Source organism: Orycteropus afer, unplaced genomic scaffold (assembly GCF_000298275.1).
Source record: "Orycteropus afer afer isolate SDZICR_OR568_19922 unplaced genomic scaffold, OryAfe1.0 scaffold00612, whole genome shotgun sequence".
In the NCBI taxonomy this organism is placed as follows: Eukaryota; Metazoa; Chordata; class Mammalia; order Tubulidentata; family Orycteropodidae; genus Orycteropus; species Orycteropus afer.
In genome coordinates this window covers 262097-278085 of record NW_006922199.1, presented here as the reverse complement: position 1 = coordinate 278085, position 15989 = coordinate 262097, and the positions used below count along the sequence as shown (strand labels likewise).

The window sequence follows — 15989 nt, the reverse complement described above, 5'->3', positions numbered from 1 at the left end:
AAAAAAATAAAATACTTGGGAATAAATCTTACCAAGGACACAAAAGACCTCTACAAAGAAAACTATAAAAAAACTACTTCAAGAAACATAAATGAAAGAATATTCCATGTTCATGGTTGGGAAGATTGAACATTGGGAAAATGTCAGGTCTGTCCAAAGGAATCTATGCATTCAATGCAATCCCAATCCAGATCCCATCAACATTTTTTAAGGATATGGAAAAACCAATCACCAACTTTATATGGAAAGGAAAGAGATCTTGGATAAGCAAAGCAGTATTGAAGAAGAACAACAAAGTAGGAGGTCTCACACTGCCGGATTTCAAAATCTACTATACAGCCACAATAGTCAAAACTGCCTGGTATTGGTTTAATGACAGACACATAGACCAATGGAACAGAATTGAAAACCCAGAAATAGATCCACCAACCTATGGTCAGCTGATCTTGACAAAGGGCCTAAATCCATTAAATGAGGAAGAGAATGTGTTTTTAATAAATGGTGCTGGCAAAATTGAAGATCCATTTGCAGAAAAATGAAAGAAGATTTGTAGCTTACACCATATACAAAAACTAATCCCAGATGGATCAAAGACTTAAAAGTGAAACTTAAAACTGTAGAGTTCCTCAAGGAAAATCTAGGGGCAAAACTCACCAGCCAATCCTCAGAAGGAAGATGAGCAATCTATTTCCGTAGTGACACTGCCTCGGAAACCCAAGGAGGGGTCGCTATGAGTTGGGTCTGATTTGACTGCATATAACAATAACAAAATATATGGCATAAATAGACTATCAAGCATAACCCAAAATGCACAAGCAGCAGAAGAGAAACTAGATGGTTGGGATCTTCTAAAAATCAAATTTCTATGTGCTTCCAAAGACTTCTCCAAAAGAGTCAAAAGAGAACCTACAGAGTGGGAAAAAATATTTGGTAATGACGTTATCTGACAAGGAACTTATCTCTAGAATTTGTAGAAAATCCAACACCTCAATAACGATAAGAGAAACAATCCAATTAAAAAATAGGCAGAAGACATGCATAGATATTTCACCAAGGAGGATATTCAAGCAATCAACAAACAAACATGAAAAAATACTCACGGTCATTAGCTATTAGATGCAAATCAAAACAACGAGACAGCAGGTTGCTCCGGCACTAGTAGCACAGTTCAACAAGACAGAAAATAACAAATGTTGGTGAGGATGTGGAGAGATTGGGTCTCTCATACGCTGCTGGTGGGACTGTCAAATGGTACAACCACTGTGGAAACCAGTATGGCGATTCCTTCAAAAATTGGAATTAGAAATACCATTTGACCCAGCCATTCCATTACTAGGTATATATCCTAAAGAAGTGAGTTCATCACAGCACTATTTACGATAGCCAAAAGATGGAAACAACCTAGGGGTCCATCAACTGAGGAATGGATAACCAAACTATGGTACATACACACAGTGGAATACTATGCAACACTAAAGAATAATCCAGAATCTGCAAAATACCACATAACGTGGATGAATTTGGAGGACATTATGCTGAGGGAAATAAGTCAATCGCAAAAGGACAAATATTGTATTAGTCCGTTATTGTAAAAGTCAAGGAAAGGTTTATCTATGGATGGAAATTTTCTTTGTTGGTTACCAGGGGTGGGAAGGGAGGGTAGGAAACACTGTTAGTTAGGTAGAGATAAGTATTGACGTGGGTGAAGAGAAGGGCAATGTAGCAAATGTGAGTGATCAACATGGTGGTATTGAGGAAGAGGAGGACAGAGAGAGGTACATGGGAGGTACTGACAACAAAGATGAACCCTTTTGCACATACAGTAGTGCATTGTCAGTGAAGGCAAACATGGGTATATGGGTGGACAGGCTGAGGTAGTAGGTACGTCTATGAAGCGAGGAGTGTACCCAAGACCATGTATAGGGTTGGCAGACAGTGGTCCTATAAGCTTATTTGTATGATCTGAATTCCCAGGTGTATGGTAAAGCTGACAAGGGGCAAAGTTGTAGTCACTTCTTCGTCACAGCCAGCTACCCAGAGGGACCAAGTAGTTGAACCTGTGGGCTCAGGACCATAGTCACAGGGGACATCAAGCTCAATTTGCCTAACATACTACACAAAACATTGTTCCACCTCCTACTTTGGTGAGTAGTGACTGGGATCTTAAAAGCTTACAAGCAGCCATCTAGATGCAACCATGGGTGTCACCTTGTCCAGAGCAAAGAAGAATGAAGAAAACCAAAAATTCATGGAAACACTTGGTCCTAGCAACTGGTACACCATGCGATATGCAGCCTATACGACTATGAGATCAGAACTAGATGGTACCTGGCTACCACTGTCAACCACTTGTTGGGGGACCTATGTAGAAGATCCTGTATAGAGAACAGAACAATGTGGAACAAAACCCAAAATTATTTGGAGAAAAAAAAGGGGGGGGGGCAAGGTTTGCTGGTCTCATAGAGCCTGGTGGAGCCCCTCAGACTATTTCCCCTAGCTGCCCTTCAGGTCTGGAATTGGACCCATACCTGTGGCTTCCAGCCAAACAAAAGCCAGGCATATGAGTTGAACATTTACCTGAGGTAGATTACACTCCTTGGAGACAACAATCATGGGAGAAAGAAGAGCTGTTTATGCATAGGGAGACAGCTCCGGGAGCATAAGTGCATGGAGGGATGGACACAGGGAAGAGGTAACTATCGAGAGGAAGTGGGAGAGGAGCTGTTGCATTGTGGTAACTCATAGTCAATGCCATGAGACAAAGTGTATGTGAACTGCTGTAGGGAAAGTGAATCTGCTCTGTAAATTTTCACCCAAATCACAGTTTAAAAAAAAGACTGAGCTTTGATGAACTTTGTTATTGTTATGTGCCGTTGAGTCGAACCCAACTCATAGTGACCCCTCCTTGGGTTTCCAGGGCAGTATCACTACGGAAGTAGATTGCCCAACCTTCACTTGTGTAAATGTGTAAAATTTGACAGTGCTTAAAACCCTGTATTGCAAAGTGTACCTAGAGATTTGATTCTCTTGCACCTGGGTTTTAGAATATAGCCACATTCAGGCCAGTGAGAACATATCTAACCAGTTTCGGATGAGAGAGTACAATGTGCAGAATGCACAAGCCAGATCACATCAATAGAATGGGGCTTGCTAGTGAGTCTTAAGACTGAGGACATGGTATAAAATCTGAAAGGAATAGTCCCTGTCTTTTACCTCACCATCTACTCCAGGCAGATCTCACCTGTGAACTACAGAATATAATTGCTTAAAAAACCACATAGTGAAATTATTTTGTTAGGAATTATTTTATTAGAAATAGTCTCTACTCAAGCTAGCTTCTCCTTAGCCTTCATAATGAGGCAAGGCAAAGGACCTGAGGTGAGCTACCCTCAAGTGAATCCTTCTCTAACTTTGCCAGAAAGAGTGATGAAACACCTGGTAAAATTAGGAGGTTGGAAGCAAGCTGATTTAAAACCATTATTGGGAAAATATATTCATAAGGGGAGAAAAGGTAAGATAAAATTTTGAATACAGTATGATCTTAAGTTGGTAAAACTGTATACACAGTTTCAACACTCCCCAAAGCAATCAATAGATACAATGCATTCCCAGTCCAAATTCCAAAAGTGTTATTTACCAAAATAGAAAAACTAATCAACAGTTTTATATGGAATAGAAAGAAGACCAAAATAGGCCAAAGCAGTATTGAAAAAGGACAGTGTAGAAGGCCTCACAGTCCCTGATGTCAAAACATACTATTGGAAAAAAAAGAAAAATTGCCGTCGAGTCGATTTTGACTCATAGTGACCTCCATTAGGTTTCTAAGGGGGTAAATCTTTTTGGAAGTCGATTGTCTCATCTTACTTCCGTGGAGCAGCTGGTGGGTTTGAACCGCCTACCTTCTAGTTAGCAATGAAATGCCTCAGGCACTGTGGCACTAGAGCTCCTTAAAATGTACTATACAGGTATAATAATCAAAACAGCCTGGTACTGGTTCGGTTGATTGGCATAAAAAAATTCTTAAAACTTATATTCTGAATTCTAGTTTGGTGAGTATTGGCTAGCATCTTAAAAGATTGTGAGTGGCCATCTAAGATACAGCTATTTGGTCCTTACTAAAGCAAAAGAGAAGAAGGAAACCCAAGATAGATAAAAAGGAACTGGTTTATAGGACTAATTGCTTATATGGACCATGGCCTCCATTACACCAGAAGAACTAGTTGGTGCTTGGCTATCACTACTAAACACTCTGATCAGGGCCATAATCGATGGATACTGATAGAAAGGAAGAAAAATGTGGAACAGAACATAAATTCTTAAAAAACATCCAGACTTTACTGGACCCATTGAGACTGGAGGAATCCCCAAGACTATTGCCCAGAGATACTCCTTAAAAACTTTGAACCAAAACAATTCCTTCAAGTCACCTTTTAGTTAAATAGCAGGTTAGGGTCATAAAGTAATGAATATCACCCTTGAGTACTCTGTTCTTTAAAAAAAAATCATCAGTATGAAACCATATGGTCAACAGTACTGTAAAGCATAGATGAGATGGTTTAAAGGGCTGTGGGACTAGGTTAATGGACAGAAACAACTGGAACCGAAATATTGAGAATGTTGATATAATGTGAAGAATGTTAGTAATGTCACTGACCTATATGTTTAGAAGTTGGTGAATAGGAACTTGTTTTGGTGTGTACACTTCCACTGAAAATACAGTAAAATATTTTTTAAAAACATTCATCTGTTTGCAGTAATATAAGTGACAGAATAAATCATTGAGAAGCAGAGATAAATCTCTTATGCGGAAGAATTCCAAATAATTTATATAGATACTCTGCCCTCAGGGAAGTGGAGCATAACTCCATTTCTTGTGTGGGGTGCACATAGTTAATTTCTCCCAAAGAATATGGTATGAGAAGGGGGAAAAAGAGTAACATCATATAGAGAACATGACAAACGCTATATAGAGCCAGGTAATCATGGTTAACATCAACATTTATAGATTACACATTGACAGTATATATCCTTGCTACGACGTGATAAGAATAGCCCTTTACTACCGATCTTTCTCCCCAGAACATAGTATTCCAGTCTATTCCATGAGAAAAACATCAGAAAAACCCCAGTTGAGGGACATTTTACAAAAACTTGACCAGTAATCTCCAAAACTTTAAGGTCATCAAAAACAAGGACAATCTGAGAAACTGTTGAGCCTAAAGAGACAAGACAAGTAAATGGAATATGGTATCTTGAATGGGATCCTGGAACGTTAGGAAAAAACTCAGATAATCTGGATTAGAAGTGTGGACTTTAGTTAATAATAATTCATCAATATTGGTTTATTAATTGTGAGAAATGTGCCATACCAATGTAAGATGTTAATAAAGAGGGAACCTCGTTGGGGGTATATAGGTTACTCTCTGTACTATCTTTGCAATAACTCTATAAATTGGAAACTCTCATAAAATTTTTAAAATATTAAAAGCAGATACAAAGTTTAAAGCATTCTTGGAAGAGGTTTAAAATATAGACAGAAATTGAAAAGTATAATATAAAGCAAAACCCAACTTTAAGAAAAACTTCAATGTGTAAGATAACATATTTAATGAGTAATAAAAAAAACAAAAAACTCACTGCCGTTGAGTCGGATCCAACTCATAGGTACCCCTCTTTGGGTTTCTGAGGCAGTATCACTTCGGAAGTAGATTGCCCAGTCTTCCCTTCCAAGGAGTGGGTAGTAGGTTTGAACCGTCAGCCTTCTGGTTAGCTGTCAGATGCCTTGGCACTATTTCAGAAAGTAGTGCTAGAAGTTTGGTTATAAGGATCTCTCAGAAAGTTCCTGAGGAGAAACTGGCTTCTCAGGGAAATAAGCTTCAGCCATAAGCTTCTTGTCTTATGATAGAGAAACCTGGGACCTGTATTGTTTTCATCATCCTTCACTGTATTGTTTTTCATCATCTTTCATTGAGTTTCGTTCCTTGTCCTTTCCCTTTTACCTTCCCTTTTCATCCTCCCCTCCCATCTGCCCCAGTCTTTTTTAGAGAGAGAACATTCTTTTCTTAGATCCTGAAATACACAGAGCTGACTCAAAACAGTGAATGCTCATGCAGCAAATACTGAGCACTGACTCTGTGACTGGCATTATGCCAAGTTCTGCTCAGAAGATGAAAAGCAGCTTAATTTTAGAGAAAGATTTAAGAATCCACAGAGTAATTCTATAAATTTTTTTTCTACAGTATATTCTAGGTTGCTGACAAAATAATGAAATGTAAGGATATTTATTATTTCCAGGAGCAAATATTCTGCGAGACTCAACAGGCAATGTCAAATTAGGAGATTTCGGAGCCAGCAAACGGCTTCAGACCATCTGTCTCTCAGGGACAGGAATGAAGTCTGTCACAGGCACACCATACTGGATGAGCCCTGAAGTAATCAGTGGTGAAGGCTACGGCAGAAAAGCAGATATCTGGTAGGTTTTGGTGCTGTGTTTGCCTGAAAACTACCTGCTTGCTTTCTTATTTCTACCCAGAATGCAGTCCAGTCTCTTATAATTCAGTTAATTCTTAATTACCTATTTTAAGTTAGAACATAAAATGGCCATTTCCTATTTCCTACCTAGAAAAGTTTTTAATAAATGTTCATTTTAGGCAGTTGAAAGCAAACAAAGAATTTCTAATGCTTGTGTTCTCTCTGAAATATATTTAATATTAAGTAAAAGAATTATGCCGTTGAGTCAGCTCAGATTCATAATGACCCTGTGTAAAACAGAATGAAATACTGCCCAGTGCTGTGCCAGTCTCACAGTCCTTGCTGTACCTAAGCCCATGTTGTAGCCACTGTGTCAATCCATCTCATTGAGGGCCTTCCCCTTTTCTGCTGACCCTCTTCACTTTACCAAACGTGATATCTTTCTCTAGGGAATGGTCCCTTCTGACAATATGACAAAGTAGGTGAGATGAGGTCTGGCCATTCTTGATTCCCAGGAGCATTCCAGCTGCACTTCTTCCAGGACAGATTTGTTCATTCTTCTGGCAGTCTGTGGTATTTTCAGTATTCTTTGCTGACACCATAAATCAAATGCATCTATTCTTCTGTAGTATTCCTTATTCATTGTCCAGCTTTCACATGCATATGAGGTGATTGAAAGTACCATAGTTTGGGTTAGGCACACCTTAGTCTTCAAAGAGACATCTTTGCTCTTCACTTGAAAGAGGTCTTTTGCAGCAGATTTGCCCAGTGCAATATATTGTCTGATTTCTTGACTGCTGCTTCCATTGGTGTTGATTGTAGAACCAAGTAATGTGAAAACTTTCACATTTATCAAACTTCAATCTCTTCTCCATTTATTATGATGCTGCTTACTGGTCCAGTTGTGAGGATTTTCATTTTCTTTATGTTAATGTATAATCCATACTGCAGACAAAAATTCTAAAATATATAATGTTCTTTGCCTAAACACTTGAGTTAAATGATAGTCATTAAATTGTGGCTTCCTTTAATAAATTATAATTTTTATATAATTACACCCTTTCAGTAAAACTTTAGCTTGAAAATGAATTTCACTTCTCATTTTGTTATTGTTTGTATAATGTGTTTTCTTTCTTTTCAGGAGTGTAGGATGCACTGTGGTAGAAATGCTAACTGAGAAGCCTCCTTGGGCTGAATTTGAAGCAATGGCTGCCATCTTTAAAATCGCTACCCAACCAACAAACCCAAAACTGCCACCGCACATCTCAGACTATACCCGAGATTTTCTCAAACAGATTTTTGTGGAGGCCAAACTGAGACCCTCAGCTGATGAACTCTTGAGACACATGTTTGTGCATTATCACTAGCAGACAGTAACCATTTCTGTGCCTCTACCCAGCTACCATTGATTCATTCACCTTCTCTCTGACTGCACTTTTCTTTTTTTTATAAAAAAAGAGAGATGGGGAAGAACAAAAGACAAGAGGAAACATGTTTCTATTGATTCTTGGTTAAATTTGTTTATTAATCATAGTAGCCTAAATTTTTTATAGTCTTTTTTTTCTCCTTACAAGAACTTGAAACTTTTTTTTTTAAAACAATATACTGATGTGATTCAGAGAGATAAAGCACTTTAGTACATAGTCGCTCTTCTTAGTGAAAATAGTTCATTTGGAATACCTGAAGATTGTAGAGTCTTTCCCATCATCACTGACATATTTGTGGTGATGGGGGAGAAATGGAAAACAAGGAAAAGAAAATGATATATAATTTACAGTTTTAGGTGTTAATATTTAAAATAGATCCTCATTTTGGGAGGTTGAGCCCTAAACTTGAGTTTAGGGTAGGTACTCAAAGAATATAGATTCCTTCTTATATCTGTATTCTTTATATTCTAATCGTCTACCAAGCTTTTTGCTCAGTAGGAATCTTGATGGAAAATATGAATCTCTAAGGAGTATGTTTAGTTGTTAATCTTAACCAGTGTAATAAACAAATACAGTATACTAGATCCATGTTACTGGAATCTATAAGCCTTGAGGGATGGTTTTCTGCTTCAAAAAATAAAATATAAAAAGAATTTGCTCTCATTAAATATTAAGAGCAGAAGAGATTATATTTACCAATTAATAGAAATAATAAAAAAGAGAACTGTGAGCTTAGTAAGTTTTAAACTATGTTCTTTGAGGGAAAAAGTTCCAAGATTAAGGGAAAGGAGAAATAATCAAAATCATGTATACTGTCTTCTTATTTCTAGTTCCTGATTCCCAGTAGATAATATTCTTTAGCAAGGGTTCAGCCCAGAGAATCTGTTTTAAAGCTAGTCTAATGAAATGGAACCCTTGTTCCTGGGATCACAGAATAATAAAGCACCTCAAAAAACAGCAAAACAGTGGTTTTCAGTGCAGGAGAGGAGGAAGACAATTTTACATCCCATTTGCCAATTCCTGGAGATATTTTTGGTTGTAATAGCTAGGATATTACTGTTGGCATCTAGTAGGCAGAGGTCAGGAATGCTTTCCAACTAACTGTAATACACAAGAATAGCCCTCCAAAACAAAAGAATTCTCCTGCCCAAAATGTTAGTAGGGCAGAGGTTGAGAAACCCTGATGTAAAGACCAGTTCTGTTTATAAACTAGAAACAGCCATTTATAGAGGAGGTTCCCAGCAAAACAGTCAGTTTTTGAGAAAATTATATAATTCAAAATTAATCTTTTACAATAGTAGATACTACATAGTAGTAGTAGATACGACTACTAAAAGTCATCGGTGAGTGGTCTCAGCAAATTGCAATCCCTTTCTTACTAGCTGCATATTGTATCCAAACTAGTAAGTCTTATGTTTTAGAAACAAATTGAATTTGAATAGGGAGCTTATTGAACTCAAACCCACTGCCCTCAAGTTGGTTATTCACCTCTAGGGACCCCGTAGGACAGAGTAGAACTGCCACATGGGGTTTCCAAGGCTGTAAATCTTTATGGAAGCAGACTCCCACATTTTTCTCCCATGGAGTGGCTGGTAGGTTTTAACAACTGACTTTTGGTTAGCAGCCAAGTACTTTTAACTTCTTCGCCACCAGGGCTCCTATTGAACTCAGCCATCTATATATTCTTTCCTGAAACCACCAACTTAGAAGTGAGGAAAATGAAAAGCATATTTAAAATAAAAAGTATTAACAGGAACGTTCAACAACTGCCAGCTATAATGTGTCTACTAATAACAAGGCTATAGAATGGAGGGAGACACTGAGAAAGGTTGCAGTATGCTTAATGGAAATGTGCTACTGAAAACGTGAATGATACCAGTAATTTGCAGTGTTTTCAGCATATTAAAGCAAGTGCTAAATATTTTATTTGTAAAGCTCTAGAAAAATAATAATTTTCCTGGAGGCCTTAAATGTGATACCTTTCATGGGATTCACAATGGACTCTAAAACCAAAACCAAACCATTGCTGTTGAGTCAATTCTGACTCATAGTGTTTCCAAACCCCATAGGGTTTCCAAAACTGTGATCCTTATGGAAGCAGACTGTCACATCTCTCTCCCATGGAGTACCTGGTAGGTTTGAACCACCAGCCTTTGGTTAGCAGCTGAGTGTTTAACCACTGCACCACCAGGGCTCCTTATAAGGGACTCAGGTATTCTTATTTCTGCCAAAAGATGTACTCTTCTAGAGACTCAAAATACTTTGTTTCTGAAGTTACATGGTTCTTGGTTTACTGTATCAAGATCTGTTCTAGCATTCCCCATAGGAATATCTGAAGTTCCACTAGCAGTCTAAGAAGAAGTTAAAGCACAATTTAGTTGTCAAAGTTTCTTCCATATCCTTAAAATTAAAGGAAACAGCTTGCAAGAAAGAACAAGAAATAGTCGTGTCCCCCCGCCCCCGCCGATAAACCAACTGCCAAATTTTGTGCTAGAAGCACAATCCCCAAGCATGTAGGCCTATTAATCTGTTATGAGTATGGTCCTCTCTTCTGCTTCAGCAAGATCATCTGTACCAGTGGCCTTTTCCCTCATTTCATCATCTTCTGTGATTATGATTTTCCCTTGTCTCTGTTTTGGTCTATCAGGGTAACCAGCAAATGTTCTTTCTAGGGAAGTCTTAGGATACTGTGAAATTTGTCAGCAAAATTACTTGCTTTTTTTCACAGTCTCTTTTTTCTTTTCTGAATGCTATAGAAAATAAATGCATACGAAAGGAAATGTCTACTTTAATACTGCTATAGAAGACCTTTGCTTTATAAGAAAGAAAAAAAATTATGAGAAGGTAATGTTCTTAATATAAAAAGACTTTAAAATAGACAAATAGTTTACAAAGTTATATAAATATGATATGAATTTTTAAATTTCAAACAAATTGAGATGGTACCAAAAACCACAATTAAAGTTAATATATATATAAACTACTAGAACAAAAATGTTTGAAGGTGAGGGTGGAAGGTCTGAAAGACCAAGAATAAACTAAAAATTTGAAAGGAAGCATTTTATTTCGGGGGCAGTTAAATAAGACATTCCATTTCTTCTTTCTAATTGAGTCAGCAAATGAAATCTGAACTTTTTCAGATGACTCTAAATGTATTTTGTTGTTGTTTTTTTTAAAATGTAGAACTGATTCTTCTATATTGTAGTGTTTCTTAGTTGAGGGTGAAGAATGGCCAGACTGCTGACTTTGTGCCTTTCAAATGTGCTCTGCTTTTGAGGGTGGCTGACTTTGGTGCTGGAGAAAATTTCCCTTGCAGTCTCACATGTGCTTTTCAGGATGTGTCTTTCTACCTAGACCTTGAGAGATTCAGAATGGCATGACTCAGGCCTGGACCAAATATAAGATGTTTTATTTTGCAGACAAAGTATAGTGAATAAAAAGGTTGAAAAACATGATGATGAAGAATGGAAATTTTCATGGGTTGTTAATTCTTTAAAACATATTTAAAAATATGTAGACTTTGAAAGAGCATGACTCTCTTGAAATTTTTCAGCATGGTTCCTGGTTTACATCATATTTCTAACTTAAAAAAATGGTTATTTAAAGCCTTAGAAAGTTTTAAGAGGCACATACAACCTTCATAATGTACATAAGAGCTTGAAATACAATTGCAAATGCTGAACTATACAAAAAATATTACAAATTTGATTTCCAGATAAATTGGATTACCAGTCACTTAGAGTTTTCATCTTATTCCCAGAAGAAACTATAGAAAAAAGTGAAATTATTTAGAGTAGCTCTCTGCTACTCCAGCTCTGTCAGGTCTGGACTGCAGTATTCCTGATATATAGTTTTTATAAGCTCTGTGAAATGCAGTTGTATTAAATCATATAAAGAAAATAAAACCAAATATGAGTAGTTTAGAAGGATGACCAAGCTAGAATGCAAAACCAAGATATTTGCCAGATGCACACTCCTTGCCCCATAGCAGAATCTTGTTCCAATGATACCATTTGGTATCTAGGAACCAAAAGCTTGTTGTAAAAATCTCTTGATGTCAATCAGATACAGGCATCCACAGAGATGTGGATTCTGTTCCAGATCACCACAATAAAGTGAGTCACATCCCAGTACATGTAAAAGTTAGGCTTACATTATACTGTAGTCTATTAAGTATATAATAGCATTATGAAAATATTTTAAATATTGTGATAATTACCAAAATGTGATACAGAGACACTAAGTGAGCACATGCTACTGGAAAAATGGCTCTGACTAACTTGCTTAATGCAGGGTTGCCACAGATTTTCAGGGTTATTTTTGTTGTTGTTTTTTAAAGGCAGTATCTGTAACACAGTTTAAAATGAGGTATGCCTTATAAGAATCTAACCTGGGGAAAAAAAAAAGACTTTCATTTCCTTATTCAATAATTGTGGAATATATCTGTCAGAAACCAAATTAATTTATCCTTAAGAAGGTCACAATCTAGGAGAAAATGAGAGCAAACTGACATTTACTTATTTTATGGCATATTCTAACCCTGAAAGCTCAGCAGTGATGTTTTAAATTTTTATGATGATTTTTTATGAAATAAGGGGAAAAGCAATTTGGGGTGGCTATTAGAAATAGAAATGTCATTAATGACAGGGATTAAAGTCAAAGTATCCTCAAATTGGAGGGATCCCCATAGGTCAGGCTGCCTTTCTCTCAGGAATCCTTCTTATAATACCCAAAATGTCCAGACAGTTCCTGTGAATAGGGAACATTTATTCCATAACATAGTGCTTTTCCAGCTTTTTCTTTTAAAGAAAAAGACTGTTTTTGGTCTCAATTGTTAAGACACTCAGAACATTTGTTAGAATTTGAACTCTTGTTATTGGTGTTATTTATGCTAAAATTAGGACAATTTCTTCAGAACACATTGTTTTTGCATTAAGTTTGACCTTGTTACAAATGTAATGGTCATATTTATTTGACTTCTAAGATTGGTTAAATGTTAATGGGAAGAAATTTAATTGTTAAGTTTTAGTAGTGCCTTTTTCTCTGTATGCCTTAGCTTTATTTTATATCAGTAATAATCAGTTTCCCCACTGAAATGAAGATTTTTCCAAAATCATTAGGCTTCAAGAGTTCATTTGTCCTTAGACTATGTAGTGACCCTTACATGTATCTTAATGCCTGTTTCCTCCTCTTTTTTCTACTTCCCTTTTTTTTTTTTCTCCCAGTGTTTTAGGAGAGGAACATTAGCATTTGCCTGTGACAGACATGTAGTCTCTGATAGACAAAGCATAGATAGAGGTCTTCTAATTCTAAAGGAACATAGCAAATTGTTTTTCAGATCGATTACTTGATTTTCAGTCGTGTTGGTACTGACCAAATTATATCATGGTTCGGTTATAATTTTTAAAGCAGAGCTACAGTGCTTGCTTTTGCCCTAAAGAGGTCATTTAAATGGTTTACCAATTTTGAGACAATGACACTTAGGACAATGAGCAAGAAATCCAGGGAAAACGAATTCTAATCTTTTTAAAGTAACATTTTTAGTAATACTGTAGCAAACTTGTGTGTGTGTGTGTGTAGCTAACTTTTCTGGTGTGTGTGTGTGTGTGTGTGTGTTTGTGTTGGGAGTTGGGGTCAGAGTGAGAAAGAAGGAAGGAAAGGTATGAGTGTTTAATATATCAGTCTGCATTCTTGGAGGAACAACTTAAAAGTATATGTCCTACTGATGATAAATCAGTGAAATCATCTTCAGATAGGAAAGGCAGCACATTTCCACAAATAGCTAGTAGAAATAATTGTTCAATACAGGTATTTATTGTAAATTGCCAAACTCTTGATTGCTAAAAGTAGATTAAAATTGAATGTGTACATTAATGTGTGTGTATAATAATGAACTTATATATAATTCTTAAATAGAAAGTAATTGATTTTACATAGTTCCTAATGAACTCTTTGGAATAGAAATTCTGCCAGACATTATCAAAACAAGCTTCCTTAGCTTGCTAAGTATTCAAAAGGAAATTCTCCTATACTTGGCTAGAGAGCACATGCTATGAAACCATTGATCTACTTCATAGTTGGCTGTAACTTTGCTTTGTCTTCTGCTATGGTCTGGACAGGATGCCAAAATGTGGAAAATATTAGGGCCAACCATTTCTATGTACTACTCTAAGAGCTGTAGATGGTAATGAGCTTAAAATGAGAGAAGTCAAGGTTGAGCTTCAGAAAATTGAGGCAGGAGTCATAGGTTAGTTAAAGGAACAATATATTTAATCTATTTCTTATATATACAGTCTCACATAATTTTTCATAATTGTGTGTTTCAACTGAGAGTCATATGGTATTTCTGTTAATAACATCAGAGGCATTAAATCAGTAAGTACTATTACTCCTATACCTAATGACTTCTTGTTTGTATTTACAATGTATTATCAGAGTAACTTTAAACCAAAGTTTTTATATTCCTTGCACACATAGCCAAAATGATCAGTACTGTTACTTCTGTCCACCTATAAGTTGATAATATAAAAATTACAAAAGCAGGCACTAGTAGAATTTGTATCTCAGTCTGTCCTTCAAGGAGAAAGACAGGTGCTCAGTGTTTGTGTTTAGACATGCAGAATTTACTTCAGCTATTAAGGAATTGTAGATGTTATAAACTTGAGCTTGTGCATGTGCCAGTCTTACTAATGTCACTTGGCCATACACACAGATACATACCCATTCACATACGATGCCTCAGGTTGGTGGCATACTTTTTTCCTAGTGTCTTAACATTTATAAACTTGTGTCTTGACTTCAAGGGCATTTCAGGAAAGCTGTGAAGAAAAATAGGTTATGGACAGATGCCTGCTTTGTACCATATTTTAGCACGTAGCAGAGTTTTCTCTCTAGTATACATGCAGAATTTGTCCTAAATAAGGATTTCTGAGTCCCTTAATGCCAGTTGAGATCAGTGAAGTCATGACTGTACTAAAAAGCACTTTTGTGTTCACTTACTTATATTTTTTAGAATTTATTTTTTTAAAAGTGTATGTAACTTGGTAATTTTAGCATTAGGATTACCTAGAGGGGAACGGAGTGATCGGTAACAAAATGACATTTTAAACTCTATTAAGATACTTAAACTCTGAAATGAATTTGACATATTCTCATTTTTCCAAAAATATTTTCCACCTGGAATGAGAAGAGAGGTCTAGTGGAGAAATTAAGAAAACATTTGAACTAGAAAGGCTTATGTGTAAAAGGAAGTGGGCCAAACCTTTGCAATATATCCTGTTCAATTGAAAGTATAGTGTCTAAGGATACTTCTTTAAAAAGAATTGTTTTTAATACAGTCTTAACAAGTTGAAGGTTTACAGCATTTTTCTCCATTGCTATTTGTTCTTAAATTTGCTACCCTGTGTTATGAAATACAAAAGAGTTAATACCAAAAACACTTTCCAAGTCAGACATCTCTTAACATTTCATATGGTTCTTTTCAATTAAAATATCATTGTAAATAAAAGTAAACTTGGATGAATTTGGAATAAACTTAATTATCACAAAACTATGATTATCAGTTTGTAAATTTGCCCTTTGAACTGATGTATGTTTTTAAATATAGCCATTAATTCTCTATAATTATTAATTTTGCTCTGTAAATGTTTTTAATCAGTTAAATGCTGGGCAGTTTATAATTATGTATGAAGGTATTGTTTTCCTATCAAAGTTGACTTTTTTGCACAGATTTGGAAATGTTTAATTTGTACACTGATTTACTACTCTGACCAATAACTATTGATGAGTGAATGAGCATCATGAATGTGTGCATTGAACTACTGTCTGTGGCTCTTTTCTCACTTCTTTGAAGATGTAGTCATCAATAACAGCAGTGCTATCATTGACATTAGTGGACTTTCTTGCTTTTACAGAGTATACTTATCTATGGTTCTGTCTTTGTTGAAGAACTCAGGAGTTCAACATTACTTTCTATTTATAATATCTTCTATACTCCATTGCTTTGTTGAAGTGTGCTTTTAACTGTGTATCAAGGAATATATGTTTGTATGGAAATGTCTTTTTCTCTCTGTAGGGGTGTGTATATATATA

General features: G+C 36.1%; 1 protein-coding gene across 1 annotated transcript in view; it reads left to right on the top strand.

The window, feature by feature from the left end:
* MAP3K2 (mitogen-activated protein kinase kinase kinase 2) overlaps window positions 1-7838 on the top strand; it is a 153630-nt gene extending 145792 nt beyond the window's left edge. The window contains exons 13-14 of the mRNA XM_007956397.2: window positions 6295-6472; window positions 7613-7838. Coding sequence (XP_007954588.2) covers window positions 6295-6472; window positions 7613-7838 — 404 coding nt within the window. The remainder of the gene's footprint in view (window positions 1-6294; window positions 6473-7612) is intronic.
* Window positions 7839-15989: the final 8151 nt, after the last annotated feature.